A 14296-nucleotide genomic window follows, 5' to 3' on the forward strand; every position below is an offset into this window, starting at 1 on the left:
CACAGACCATGAAAGGTTTGAGAAAACCTGACTTGTGATTCGATACAATGTGCGAACCTGTACTTCTACAAAATACGAGTTTGGATTAGTGGGGTACGATCAATCAATAGAGTGTCGGGAAACTACAAAAGAATATAAAGCTCACGATAAGATAGCCCAATAATAGCAGAATATTTAATTTGCATCTCTTTAGGTAGTTTTCTAAAGCGTCCTCATGGACTTGATATTTCGCTATTTTGAATAAAATTGAGAACGGATTGAAAAAGCAATAGTGCATTACGCGTACGCTAAATTTTATAAGTTAAAACCTGGGTGCCCTGTATTTATTTCGTACACCTTGAACCCGTGTAACTCTTAACTCAGTATTCTCTGTGGTGAAGAGCGCCGACTCTTAAAACCACTGCGCTACGATACCGGTAACGTTAATCGCATCACATAAAGTGTTTATGTTTTTCAACTTAGCGATTATATATTTTTCCTTGTGAAACCTTTTGATTCTTAAAAATGCCATTCATTTTTTTGTCCACCATTTTTAGCCTACATGATTAAACCACTTCTCTGAAACACAACGTTTTATATAGAGCATATATATATAGTGCCTCGATTTAGTAAGAATAGTTACATTATATAGTAGGGTGGAAGGGACACCTTTAGCACATAATATCCAAATATCCTGATTGTGTTTTAAACAATTAAAAATAGTGTTTAAGAGTCGTGAGGATATAGTTTTAAAAATCTTTGAATGTTTCTTGTTTACTATTAAATGGAATGAGAAAATAGAGCTAAAAGGTGTCTCATCTCCCCCCACCCTACTGTATAAATAAAGCTGACAAAGGCAGTCTCAAAATCACACACCATAAATTAGGTTGTGTGTTTGGAATATCGACAAAACGATTATATATACCGCAGATTGGAGTTTTTAAAAATAGACCACATAAGCGAGACATTTATTTACACACGAATAGATGATAAACTCTTTATATTTAAATATATGTGCGCAAAATATATACAGAAAACATTGTTTGAATAGGAATATTTCGGGCTCTGATATTAGATTTCTAACTAATGACTGGGTGTATATGAAGGAGGCGTTTTTTGATAAAACTATATATGTGACATTAATTATTCACAGAATGTCTGCTCCGCAGTTAAACTAAAATGTTGAAATTTAGAATCTCCCGTTTATAAAGTCACTGGTTTGGCCAACCCATGTAAGTACATATATATACTTGTATATATATACATGTATAGAAAAGTGGGGCATTTTTTATGGCATTTTCTCGTCCCATATGGTAGTAAACAAAAAATATTTACAGAATTGTATGACCGCATTATCGAGATTCTAAAAGAGCGTTATTAACTGTTCAAAACAAGATCATAAAATATATATTTAGGCGCAAACGGTATCGCATCTTTTCCCACAGTACTATATAGTTGTACACATGTAAATATATTATTTAATCGTTGGTCTGACATTCAAATTACAGTTGTCAAAACTTTGACGTCATTGTCGGGTCATGACCTTATCACACACATATTCACATCGGTTCGATCATTAATTACAACCATTAAATGAACCAAAGATTTTGTTCAGCATTTCTGAAAACCGACTTCGTAGGACGAGCGTTGTTTGTTTGCAGCCAAAGCAGCTTTAGCGCTGCCGGTGATCAGAGTTATTTTCAGTCGCTGACGAAACTTATGGTCGCCAACAATTTTGATTACGAACGTTTTCTATTGGGCGTTTTAAATAATTTATTCCAGCTAGCAATACGCCATAGCCTCTGTTCGGCGGGTGTATTAATTTTTAAATTCTGTCATATTTTTACACAGCGCTGGCTCACAAGACGGTGCGGAATATAATTATAATCCCGAATATCTCTTTTTCCCTTTCAAGTCGGACTGCTTACTTTTAAGATGAAAATTCGAGTCCCTCAAGTGCGCGATATCGTTCATTTATGACCGAATAAAAGCAACGAAGCGAAATAGTTATACCAGAACAAAGAATATTTTAAGGCGTGTTGTTTCAACATGAGACACTCAAAGTCGTCAAAAGCGCGATGAAGACCCGAAATATTTATATCTCCATTCGCGGTTTTAGGAAGGGCATTTGTCTTTGTAAATGCGACCGATTCTTCGTTGTATAAAATCCGCGAACAGTCAGCCTTTTAAGATCGATGTATATAGCCTACCGCTGGTATATTGCAAGTGCCATAACGTCGCACATACATAACGTTATATCGCTATCAAAATTCGATATATCATGCTTTCGTTCATTATAGCCAAACCGTGAAAGCGCTGTAAAAAGGCAGGCATCGTAGTTGCAGAGAATAAATGGCCAAAGTATAGATTTTCCCAGTCATTATATCGCAGCGACCGAGGTAGGGTAAAAGTAAAACTATTTTCACACAAAAGCGATAAATAAAAAGATTAACATTACACTCTTAACAGATGACATACGCAAATATATTTTAGATTTTTGGAAAATCAATTTGAATATAACGATAATATATGCATAACTACTTAGACTATATACTCTACTATTCTATACATGAGTATAAGGTTGTAACGTAAGCCAAGGGATTGGGAAAATTCATATGGTTTAAAATACAACTAGCGTATAAGAATAAATTAGAAAGTCTTACAGTGTATGAGCCGTATATTTGTACTATAGTTACCCGTATTTAGGTAAAAAATACAACTGGCGTATATAGTTATGTATCAGAATAAACAAGTAACAGGTGTCGTACATCAGACCGCACCTGCAGTGAAAGTGTCTAATTAATTAAACAGACCATACAAGCGCATCTAATTGATTATTCCGGTCCGGAATTGGAGCAAACAGTTTATGCTAATTATGTCGAGTCTCTAAGCCGATTTAGTTTGGTGTGGGATGATGTATGGTATCGTTGTATCGTGGAGCATATACGTGGTTAAAATTAGAATGAGAAGGCATATAATTAGGAATTGTATACGTAAAGTGTATAGTAGCCTATAGATGACATATGGTTTTATTTGTAGTAAGGTGGAGGAAGACGGGTCATCTTTATAAACAATTACCAACGGTTATGAGAGTCGTGAGAAAACTGTTTTATAATTCTTTGATTTTTCTTTGTTTACTACCAAATGCAACGAGAAAACAAAATGAAAGGTGTCCTATCTTACTCCACTCTTTATATTAGATATATAGAGTTTTTGTAATTAAAACGCTAATATTAGACAATAAACAGTGTCGTGTTTGGATTCTTCGTATTTAGAAGTTTTTCTATATAATGTGACATAACCAGTTTAAAAGTTACTGGTAAGTTAAAAATACGGCAACATTTTATACAATGTGGCGAGAAAAATTTTGTAATTTACATATAGAATATCAATTTAGAAGGTTATTTTCGTTATGACATCACCGTTTATTTACAGATAAACATCGATTACGTTGGCGTTAGATTACACTGTGTGATTTCGTTTTAATTTACCTCTTTTAAAGCAGTTTCATTTTAATTGCTTTAGTTTGTGGTTGCGTGTAGTCTTTTGGTTAGACCTCATGCTCACTGTCGGGCTGCAACATTGCGATTTTATTTACACGTGTTTTTTTACACAAAAAGATAACAACGCCAGTCACGCGTGCTTTATTCGCACAACTATAGCCCACAAAAGAAAAACAACCAGACACGTGAGTTTTATGCGCACACCTCATGTCTGCAGTTAAAAAAGTTTCAAATTATATACCGTATCCACTAACGTAAACTATTTTCATAACCATTCGCAAATCGCCCAAAATAGCGAGAACTGTCTCACACGGTCGTAGATATTATCTACGCTACGATTTATACTGCAGGGCATCGCGGTATTATTTAAACGGGTGAAGTAACTAGATAGGGTCAACGTACTACAGTTTCAAGCGTTAGTTTGAAAGAGGCGGAAAATAGGATTACGTGAAGATTTGTCGCTTTGGGGGCGGAATATTGTAGGCGGGAAATGGGCCTTTTCTCGTATGGATGGGGGTAAGATGGTCCATGTTCTCATTTTCGTTTTCGTTTTATGTCATTTTTTGGGTAATTAAATTTTTCTAGTAAACAAGTAATTTTTCAGAAATATATATAACTGTATCCTCACACAAATGAGCGTACAGACGTTTCGCCCGACGTCTGGGTCGAGTTGACGTTTACAGATTTACAAAAATCAAGTCTCAGCATTATGACGTAATAACGGCGCCCTTGATATGATGTGTCTATGTACGGCCCATTAAACATGACGCGAAAAACGAAGACGCGACCAGCAGACAAACACGAATCAATAATTCCTGTTCACTTATCGCGCGATTGTCTATGACGCAACAGTCGAAAGGTGTTTTGGGCTTGATTTTTCGCCGAGACGAAAGTTAGCGGTCGTCGGTCTGAAAAAGAGCACAGTTGTGGTGTCGAATATCTTTTCGACGCTCTGTACCGCTGGGAATCGTAAGGCGCGACTAAGTCTGGCAAGCATATCCTGTCACGAAAAATGTACAAGTCCGGAAGTGTTATAGAGCAGTACAGCAGGTCAAGAAGTCTTTCATCGCATTGATTGTAATTTCTTCACAAATGCTCGCGGCCTTTCTTTTGCTAATTAAAGCGCTTCCATAATTAAGTTTTATCGGGACGTTGCTTCTGCTGGTATACAAAAATATTCCCAGATCGATTGGAAAAAAAGGGAAATAATTGGCCCGCTTTCGGGCAGCAGGCGGTGCTGGATATTTTGATGTATGGCGCAGGTGCCGGGCGCAGCAGCCGCTGATCGAGACGAATGCTTAGCTCTGTTTGTGACTTCATAAGCCGTAGGTTTCGACAGTTAAGACATCAACATCAGAATTGAAAATTTTCGTGAGTCATTTAATATTGAGAAGGTTTTGCACGCGATTGTTGCTCGTTTGTGACGTATATTTAGAACGATTTGTCGCGTAATTCGCTTTCGCAGGTCGCGCGGTCACAGTGACCGGATCGTGATTCGATTATCGTCATTTCCGGTAAAATCGAAGTCGCGATTGGTTGGTCACGTGATAGCGACTGAAGCGACCCATTGTGACTCACATACGCAAGTGTTTAAAATTAAATCGAGCGAAAATTAGGGTTTTGTTTTTGTCACGTTCGTTCGTGCGTTTCGCGCCCGAAAAGATCGGAAGAGTTAGTCGCATTAAGTTTATTATCTGATGCTACGTAACAATGACGGTCAGTGTCGTGGACAATGCCCCATTCAAGTTCAAACTTTAAGAAAACGAATCGCTTTTACATCAGCTTGATCACTTTTAAATTGCGACGCTGCGTCAGCTTGTTCTTTACACAGCTCGTTTCGGATCACTTGGCACGAGATCAGGGCCAATAAACAGTTCATACAATTTCCGGTGGCTTTTATTTTCGTCGCGAAGCATTTCCTATGAGACGGAAAATGTGCAGACGACGTTGCTTCGCGGTGTTATTTATTTACTGCTGCGATAATCGCCGCTTAGCCGCGCGGGGACCGCTGCCTTCGACAGGTTGAATAAATCGCGTCATTTCTGGGAGAAAATGAGACGCGAGGAATAAACAAAGCGAAAAACAAAACCAACGAAATCCGACGGTGGTTAGGTGTTCGGGGAAGGTTTAGAGGAGAGCAATTAAAAACAGCTGCCCATAGCACGCTCTGTTTTGCTTCGGCGATCCGAAGCGTTAAATTGTAATCTAAATGTCAGGTGCGCCTGCAAAGTCGGTTTATTATTTGTGTCCTTTGCAGATATTCGCGTTAAATAAACATAGAGATTGCAAAATAAATAGTCAGTGATCTGTTCACCAGGATACAGACTACAAGGCACCAGTTTGAAAACACCAAGACAGACATTTGAAGAATGGAAACCCATCAGGTGAGGTTTATGATCAAATGCTGTGTTTTAACAGTGGTTGTATAACGTTGGCTGGGTGGCCGGGCATCTAGACAATGACAGAGTATTCCTTTTCTATCAACGCCTTATCTGTTACATGGGTGATTGAAAACGGGCAAAACAAGGCGAAGGATAACACCCGCGATCCATACACCTCACAAACCACTGAATATTGTCAGATTTTAAACACAAAATGTAAAAGCTTTTCTGCGGTAAAGTAAATTTCTCGGAATTTTACGAGAAAAATATAAAATTTTACGACGGAAATTTGAAATCGAAAATTCCATTTATTGGGCGGAATTAAATTGAATTCGGGATAAAATAAACTTTGCTGATATTTTCGAGTCCAGTTTTAATTTCAATTTGGTAAACTATTTTCTATTTCACCGACTAAAACAAGATTCCTGGCACTTTGCCTTTACGTGTAAACTCGTTGTTTCCGAGAGTAAATGTCACGGGTTTTAGTTTGAGTGCGATTGCTACAAAGTAACTCATGGAATGCCATTAGTGACAATTGCTTTAAGTGGAAAAAGGAAATGTTTTGGTAACTTGTAACGGTGGTCTTATCCATTACAGTCGGTGTAATAACAAAAAAACTTATCTATACCATAAACAAACTGCTTACGAAACATACCTAACTTAGTGTTTAGTTAAGTGAATGCAATGCTGTATAGTAGGTTGGGGCAAGATATTTACAGTTTTGATATCCCTTTACTGGTCTCGTTTGGTTCGAAAACAAATAATATTTATAGATTTACATAACCGCAACGTATGGCCCCCCAAAACGTTGTTAAATGTTATAAACATGATCAAAAATGTAAAATTTAGGTTATAACAATATCGAAAATTTATTATTCTATATTCAGTTGAGCACTTGCATGCAATGTATATAGTTCATATGTATATGGTGTGTATGTATATTCGTTGCTATTTATTCACCAATGAGCAATACGTATACGTACTACGTAAACGTTTAGCATATAGTAGGGTGGGGGAAGATTTGACACCTTTTCATTCTACTTTCTCTTCCCATTTGGTAGTAAACAAAGTACATTCAAAAATTATAAAACTGTATCATTACGACCCCTAAGACATTTGTTATTTGTTTAAAACACGATCAGGATATTTGAATATTATGTGCTAAAAGTGTCCCAGCTTACCCTACATTACTATTACATATACGCACTGTAAATAATGATGATGATGGCTTAGGTACAAATGCTTGTCATCATTTGTCGTATTATATTAACATACGGTTAACATCGGAAATCTGCATAAATGTTTCAACATATTTGTATTCCTATACGGTATAATACGCGTATTGATTCATGTAAAATGTATAACCTATATCCAGATATAAGGACATGTTAAATGGCTTGCCCTGCTAGTACAAGCTAGACTTGGCCGTTGTGTTCTATTTATATCAACCGAACACTTCATTACACGCCGAGCAAATAAATTATGCACAAGACGGTCAAATTTAAACGAGTTAAGCTGCTATTCGAAAATTGCCACCAAATTACCAACGCTTCCGTTTCAACAATTTAACGTCATTTTTCTCGCTAGGTAGCGCCAACGATAATCGTCCCCACCCTGTGCCCCCAATTTAATCAGAGCTTCGGAAATTATGACGTATCAGCCGTTACCAAGCAACAACTGCTCCACCCGGTTCTCTCCGGGCAGCACTTACTACTACCATCTAGCGGCGGACCGCTGTTAATCCAAATGCACCAGGTAAAAAGATCCAATCGATCGACCATGTATAATATACACGTATGATTCACGTAACCTAACGTGCATGATTGTGTATTGGTGTTTACTGACATAGTTTGTTACGAAACAAACACAATTATTGAGTACTTTTCGATTTTACCTTTTTCTTAGAAGACCTCAATTGAAACTTTAAACTTTTAAAGAAAAAAATAACGAATTTCAAATAACAAGGAAAATTCCCGACCACTTTTGAACAACAACTTTAAAAAAACAACATCACTGTATTTTAATTTTATAAAATTTTAGACAAAATGAAAATTCATGCTCCATAAATCATCTCTTTAACATTAGTAAAGCTAGTCCAGAAAATATAAATTACAAAGAAACTTTTATACGCAGGTGCTACCTTACCTACCTCAAGACACCGGTGTTCAACCCACCCAATATCCCGACGTACTTCCCCACCCTACCGTCATGTTTCCCCCGGGAATTCCCCCAATGCGATGCCTTGCTTCAGTCAATCCCGGACTTTTAAAAACTTCAAATATTCCAGACTTGTCAAATATGGTAAATAAAAAACATGTGTAGTCAGCTTAGAAATACTTCACCTAAAAAGTGACATATGGGGTAACTTGTAAGCGGGCACGAGGTTTATGAAATAAACAGCCGTAATATAGTTTTATATAACCAGTTTTATCCTGGTAAGTGTATATGACACAAAACGTAACGACTACTGCCATCTACACGAGCATAAAATAAGTTACAATTATTCACTCGATGTAACAACAACGTCTTAGTCTATATATATATACCAATGTTATAACTCGAAATACGACATGGTACGTATACAGGCGCTAGTGTTGGACAGCGAGTGTGTATAAATAAACCATGTATTTCTTATATACAAAAAATCGACACAGAATTTCATTATTGCCGCATAACCATCTCATTGTTTCGCAGACTCAAAACGCGCTACACCATGACGTCACAATAGCACAAACAATTCACAGAACGCAAAGAAAAAAGAAGATTTCGCCTTCCGCGAAACGACGAAGCAGGTATAACGTTTGTATACTAAATAACTAACCGATGCGGTTATTACCTTATTACCTGGCACTGCTGTGTGAACCAGTTCTTCTAAGTACTAAAGGTCGTATTGTTCATTTGAACTCGAACAAATGTCTTTCTAATAACCTAATCTAACCTGTACCGTTGCCTATAAGGTTTTGCGACTGGCTTAACAAGTTTATCCAAGCGGTGTTAGGACTAACTCTAAATGAAAGAAAGGCACTACTGCGAAGTTTTGAGTAAAAGTTTGGAACCCCGAAAGCGTCAAACGCGCGCGGAATTATAATGATTGCCCTCTTGTCTTAAACGACTGCGTGTTCGGTGGTAACAGTGCAATGAAACAATTCCCTTAAGCCAGTGTTGGTGTTTCCCAAATTTTAACTATGTTCTACCAATTTGTCGATTCGTAAACATGCTGACGTGCGGAATATGTGTTACATACTTTTTTATTGCGACATTGTTGGATTTAAAATAAACCCTAAGAAGGCTGTGTGTTTTTATGTTAATCTAATTAATATTAAAATATCATACAGGCTTCGTCTCATTGCTTTTCTTGAATCAAAGAAAGAAAAAGAATTGGAAGAAGTTTCAATGAAGAAAGTTGAAAGGTGAATTAATGTAACTTTTTATTACTCGCGTGGCGGGGCCGACAGTAGTTATATAACACGGCTGTTCCATAAGGTAAAACACGAGTATGAGAGTCTTATAAAATAACCTATAGGGTATTTAACGCCAATGCAGCGAGTTCGTTCATAAATTGGAATGTGTTAATTATACAGTAACCTACATGTCATCACTGATTCATTTCTTATAAATTCAAGAAAATGTAATTTACAAATTAAAAGTCAGGCAATAATGTCAAAGTATTTTAATCTGAAGCTTTCTTAAGTTGCTGGGCTTAATCGCTTCTGCAACGTAAGCGCTGTCTGTGCGCAAGGACACTTCACTGTCATTGCTCCAACTTAGTCCACACCAACGTCGGTCCACACTAATGCATACAGTCATGTGCATTAAAACGTCACAGAGCGAAACATACTTGGCTATTCTACTGTTGGAATACATTATACCACGTACCAATGCACATTAGTTATTTTAAGTCTTGCTTTCCAGTAAAGTAATAAACATAATTGCACAGTCATTTCTATGTATATATATGGTACTGTGGGGTAAGATGGGATACCATTAGCATATAATATCCCGTATTCTTGATCATTTTTAAACAATTTACATAATTTCGTTGCATGTTATTTGTTTACTTTCGAAGAGAATGATAAAAGTGAATGCAAACATGAACCATTTTACCCCAAGCTACCTGTGTGTCAGTAGATCAACTGCACGTAAGTTGCACTAACCAAATTATATTAATCTAACAGCACTGAAGGGGAGATAGGACATCCTCCAAATGGCAGCAACGGTGACGTTATTGACACAAATATCCTTACGACCAGTGACGTCACAAGTTCCGAAGTGACGTCATTACCACATGACGACCCCGAAATGGTTGACAGCACGCCAGCAAGAGGGGCAACTCCAACTTAAAAACTTTTTATTTATTTCGCTTTTCTTTCTGTGATTACTTTGCGTCGCTGTAGATTTTAAATGAAATCTTCATTTCAATAAAATATTAGTTATACTCAGTTTACGCTGTTGTAACTTGCAATTATGGATAAAGGGTATAGATATGCGAGCGTCAGTTTAAAAAAAGGGAATCTTAAATAGAGTAGGGTGGGGGAAGATGGGACACGTTTTCATTCCATTTTCTTGTCCCATTTGGTAGTAAACAAAAAACATTCTAAGAATTCTAAAACCGTATTCTCACGACTCCCATAGACCGTTGTTAATTGTTTAAAAGGCGGTCAGGATACTTGGATGTTTATGTGCTAAAGGTGTCCCATCTTCCCCCCACCTACTCTATATATTATTTATTAACCATTGGGTTTATATCAGAATAGCGCATTTCAGTTTAAACACGACGTGAATCCCACGCCGTACACTTAAAAGATATACCAATAAATATTTCACAACTTTAGGTCGCTCAAATATGCTTATGTTATCTAGGTTGAGATAATTTGTTGCCTCACAGTGAATAAAAAAATATAACCCTATTAACAGTACCGTATATACTCATACCATAATGAGACTGCATAATCCAGAGTTGGTCGAAAAACAGCGACTAAACCTGTATTGTACACAATTCAGTTAACTCATTGAACCTTTCAAAAAACTCTCATTTTACACCGAAATGTTGCGTCAAATATCTGATATACGTCACCAAAATAAGACTTCCTGTGCATAACTGAATCTTAGCAGCAGAAACAATCGTGGTTTCCATAGCTTCAAGAACCGAGACAGGAAGAACACACGTAACAGTAGCCAGTATTAGATCACTTTTATAAAGTCTGCGCATTTGACAGTCAATTCTTGATACATTTAGTAAGTTAGTAACTGGGCATAAAATGAGTTTAGTTTGTGTTTACGTTAAGAGTGCATCAAACTTAAAATCCGTTATTAATCAACTTGCTTGTATTGGGTGTATTTAACGCACACTTGTGTTACAGCTGAAATTGGACAGTGAGCATGAGGTGTATAAATACACTCATATTATAGTTAAGTGCGACAATAAGCATGAGGTGTTTAAACACGCATTCGTATTATAGCTAAAGTAGGACATATTTAGGCATGAGGTGTATAAATACACCAAGTATAGACGTTTGGCCTTAAAAAAACACCACTATATACTAATTAGTGAACAGCAGATTGTAAACGGCTTCGATATTCATGAAGTGCTGTGTATAACATATAGATAATAATACAACGTCGAAATTCACAGAGAACCAATTAAATGTGGCTTCTGGTATTGATCTTACAGCTTCGGTTCCTAGAGGTTTTTGCAGGTAAGTCGTAATCCATGCAAACATTAAATGCACCATAAGGAGCTGGTTGCTGTACGTGAAAATACTCAAGCCTAAATGTCTTGTGTTCAGAAATCGTGATATAATCATATTGCCCAAGAGCGAACGTGAGATGTAACATCCATAGTTCGGTTTATGAAACACATTTTGTAATTTTAAGGCGTATGAAGTCTTGTCTAGTGTGTAAACAGTAATTGTTGACATTAAAACGACATGTAACTTATTTATCCTCGCGTGGCTATAGCCAACGACAATCTTTTTAACACCGGGACATTCTGTTTGAGTTTAACATAGCTACCTTAGCCGCTTACGAGCTACAGGTTAGTGTGAGCAAATCTTGTTTGAAATTTGTATTAATGTGTGGCTAACAATTTAGACAACTTCTAATGGACCATTGGCTTGGCGCCCCAATGGTAACAGTGGCGAGCCTCGAACTCTAACTTCTGGGTCATAGAGGCAGGGGCGCTTAACTATAGCTGTACCACGGTGCTGAACTAGGCGTTTTATAGATCTTGCGCTTGCTGCTTACAATACACTTTCAAGTAGTGAGAATGATTTTTGTTTTGTTTTTAAGTCAGATACAACACTCTTGGGTGTTGGGGAGATACGGGAAATAGAGCAATTCCAACTTTAGAAAGAACCGATCCGACTCTTATGGACAATTACAAATCAAGAAGTGATGCTATCCTAAAGTGTGCACGAGTGGCTTTGGCTAGAAACTACGAAGTATTTGCTGTACAGGTATGATTGCTATTATTCTACTAATCCATGGTAATGTGAAAATTCTAATACACATTGAGAGCAAACCAAAAGCACGACAGGTTAACATGAAGGTTCGTTTGCACATACACAGGCAGCAGGCACTTATCAGGGTGGTTTTAAAGCACTCTACCTGATGGTCAATTTTATTCTGTGTATTTATCCGCGTCGTGGTGTTTGCGTGGATGCACGAATAAAGAATGTACTCATGGGACACTAGCACCCAGGTCTTATATATCCAAATCGTGTTTTAAATAATCAAGAACACTCTTTTTAGAATCGCAGGGCGACGGTTATATGGTTTTATGAATGTTCCTGTTTACTATACCAAATAGGATGGAAAAAGAGAATAAAATTATGTTCTATCTTAAATGAATATTATACTGTCTTATAAAAATGAAACGTAAACACGTTAGGTTTAGAGAACTGTTTTCTACACAATGTGAAATTAATTTTGCTTACAGCACGGCGGTTGGTGTGCCGGGTCTGCTAACGCAAGGTCAACGTACAAGAAATACGGTAGTTCTACAGCTTGTGCAGCTGACGGGGAAGGCGGGCAATGGGCAAATCAAGTCTACGAAATTATTGGTGATTTTGACTATATGTATTCATATTTTAACTGTCATACAAAGGTTTTTTTTAATTTAAAAGCATGTATGAAGCAGTAGTAAGTAGGCCTATATACTTTCAAAACAGGAAACATAACAGTTGTTTTGCCCGAAAACACATTAATGCCTCTACGTTGATCAATAATTATAAACCAAAGAATTCGTCGTATATTGCAATGTTAAAACAAGTTTTGTAAATGCGGATTGTAAACACAAATAAATTAGTTTTGGGTTGTGTTTTCTATGCACACGTTTAATAGGTATTAAAGTTGGGTGGGGTAACACGGGACATGTTTTCTTTCGAGATTTAAGTGCTAACGGTATCACATATGGGAGTGCTAATGATATCCCATCATACGCCATAGCATTATAATGGCGAAGACTAATCAACCATTGAATATTTATAACAACAACACAGTTCAAACGGTGTCTGGACAAACTGAAATAGAAGTAGCCTCAAACAAACAAGTGGCGTATTGGAACGTATTGTACAACACATGTTTGTCGGCTCCACCAATGAAAGTAAGTGCCACAGCGACACCAAGCGATCAAAATTCCCCGCATAGATTCAATGTTACCATCGTCGACATACAAAGATACAGCGTGCTTGTTGGATTGAAACGAACCGACCAAGATACGGGATGGGATAAAATGCGAATAACAGTGAACTGGATTTTAAATGTACCAGACTTATAACCTAATACCGTCTTTATCTTTGTACAACAGTATCTTCAAAACAATATTGCATCTATAAACTACTGCATTTTCCCCCCTAATCAAAACACGTGATGGACGAACACGCTCTTATTTGTATGAGTTGTGGCCTTACTAGAGGAGTTCACTAATACTTGTATATACGTTACATTGCTTTGCATATAGTATGGTGGGGGAAGACGGGGCACCTTTAGCACGAAAAATCTAAATATCCTGGTCTTGTTTTAAACAATTAGCAACAGTCTATAGGAGTCGTGAGAATACGGTTTAATAATTCTTTGAATGTTCTTTGTTTACTACTAAATGGGACGAAAAAAAATAGAATAAAAATATGTCTTATCTCCCCGCCCCCATCCTACTATAATACTTGGAAAATATGAAGCATCAAACTGTAAACCCGTGTGATCCAAAACTTTTGCGTCACTTCCTTTTCTTTTAACTTTAATCATTATGACGTTTCAGTAAATCTGTGATGTACAATGTCGAAGCAACAACACAGCCTTCTAGAGATATCTACAGTTCTGGTATATATCTAGTATAGGTCGTGGTAACAATGTCTTATTGAAATTAAACAAGGGTTGGTTGTAATGCTGTTAATATATAGAGAAACATCACCTGTTACTTAGTTTGTTATGTTC

General features: G+C 37.0%; 2 protein-coding genes across 7 annotated transcripts in view; both read left to right on the top strand.

The window, feature by feature from the left end:
* Positions 1–5732: 5732 nt before the first annotated feature.
* On the top strand, positions 5733–10307 carry LOC100184462. Of its 2 annotated transcripts, none has more exons than XM_002121098.4 (6): positions 5733–5866; positions 7451–7618; positions 7997–8164; positions 8558–8655; positions 9199–9273; positions 10039–10307. In XM_002121098.4, exons 1-6 carry the CDS (start codon positions 5852–5854, stop codon positions 10202–10204), a joined length of 690 nt encoding a protein of 229 aa, XP_002121134.1. In that variant the 5' UTR covers positions 5733–5851; the 3' UTR covers positions 10205–10307. The 2 variants fall into 2 exon arrangements, with proteins under 2 accessions (XP_002121134.1, XP_018673235.1); XM_018817690.2 differs by having other exon boundaries at positions 5740–5866; positions 7455–7618.
* Positions 10308–10555: 248 nt separating this feature from the next.
* The window catches only part of LOC108951050, a 16205-nt gene continuing 12464 nt past the window's right edge, over positions 10556–14296 (top strand). Inside the window, exons 1-4 of one of the 5 annotated variants that reach the window (XM_026840471.1) lie at positions 10556–11559; positions 12152–12318; positions 12801–12924; positions 13363–14238. In XM_026840471.1, coding sequence (XP_026696272.1) covers positions 11508–11559; positions 12152–12318; positions 12801–12924; positions 13363–13640 — 621 coding nt within the window. In that variant the 5' untranslated portion in view covers positions 10556–11507 and the 3' untranslated portion in view covers positions 13641–14238. The other 4 variants (XM_026840474.1, XM_026840473.1, XM_026840475.1 and 1 more) reach the window with 4 other exon arrangements.

The sequence above is a fragment of the Ciona intestinalis genome, chromosome 2 (genome assembly GCF_000224145.3).
Source record: "Ciona intestinalis chromosome 2, KH, whole genome shotgun sequence".
Classification (NCBI taxonomy): Eukaryota; Metazoa; Chordata; class Ascidiacea; order Phlebobranchia; family Cionidae; genus Ciona; species Ciona intestinalis.

Bases quoted from the DNA above. Each gene is read 5' to 3' on its own strand.
- LOC100184462 (XM_002121098.4), top strand. The intron at 8,165-8,557 runs GTAAATAAAAAA...ATTGTTTCGCAG, and splicing joins TTCCAGACTTGTCAAATATG to ACTCAAAACGCGCTACACCA. The intron at 8,656-9,198 runs GTATAACGTTTG...AATATCATACAG, and splicing joins TCCGCGAAACGACGAAGCAG to GCTTCGTCTCATTGCTTTTC.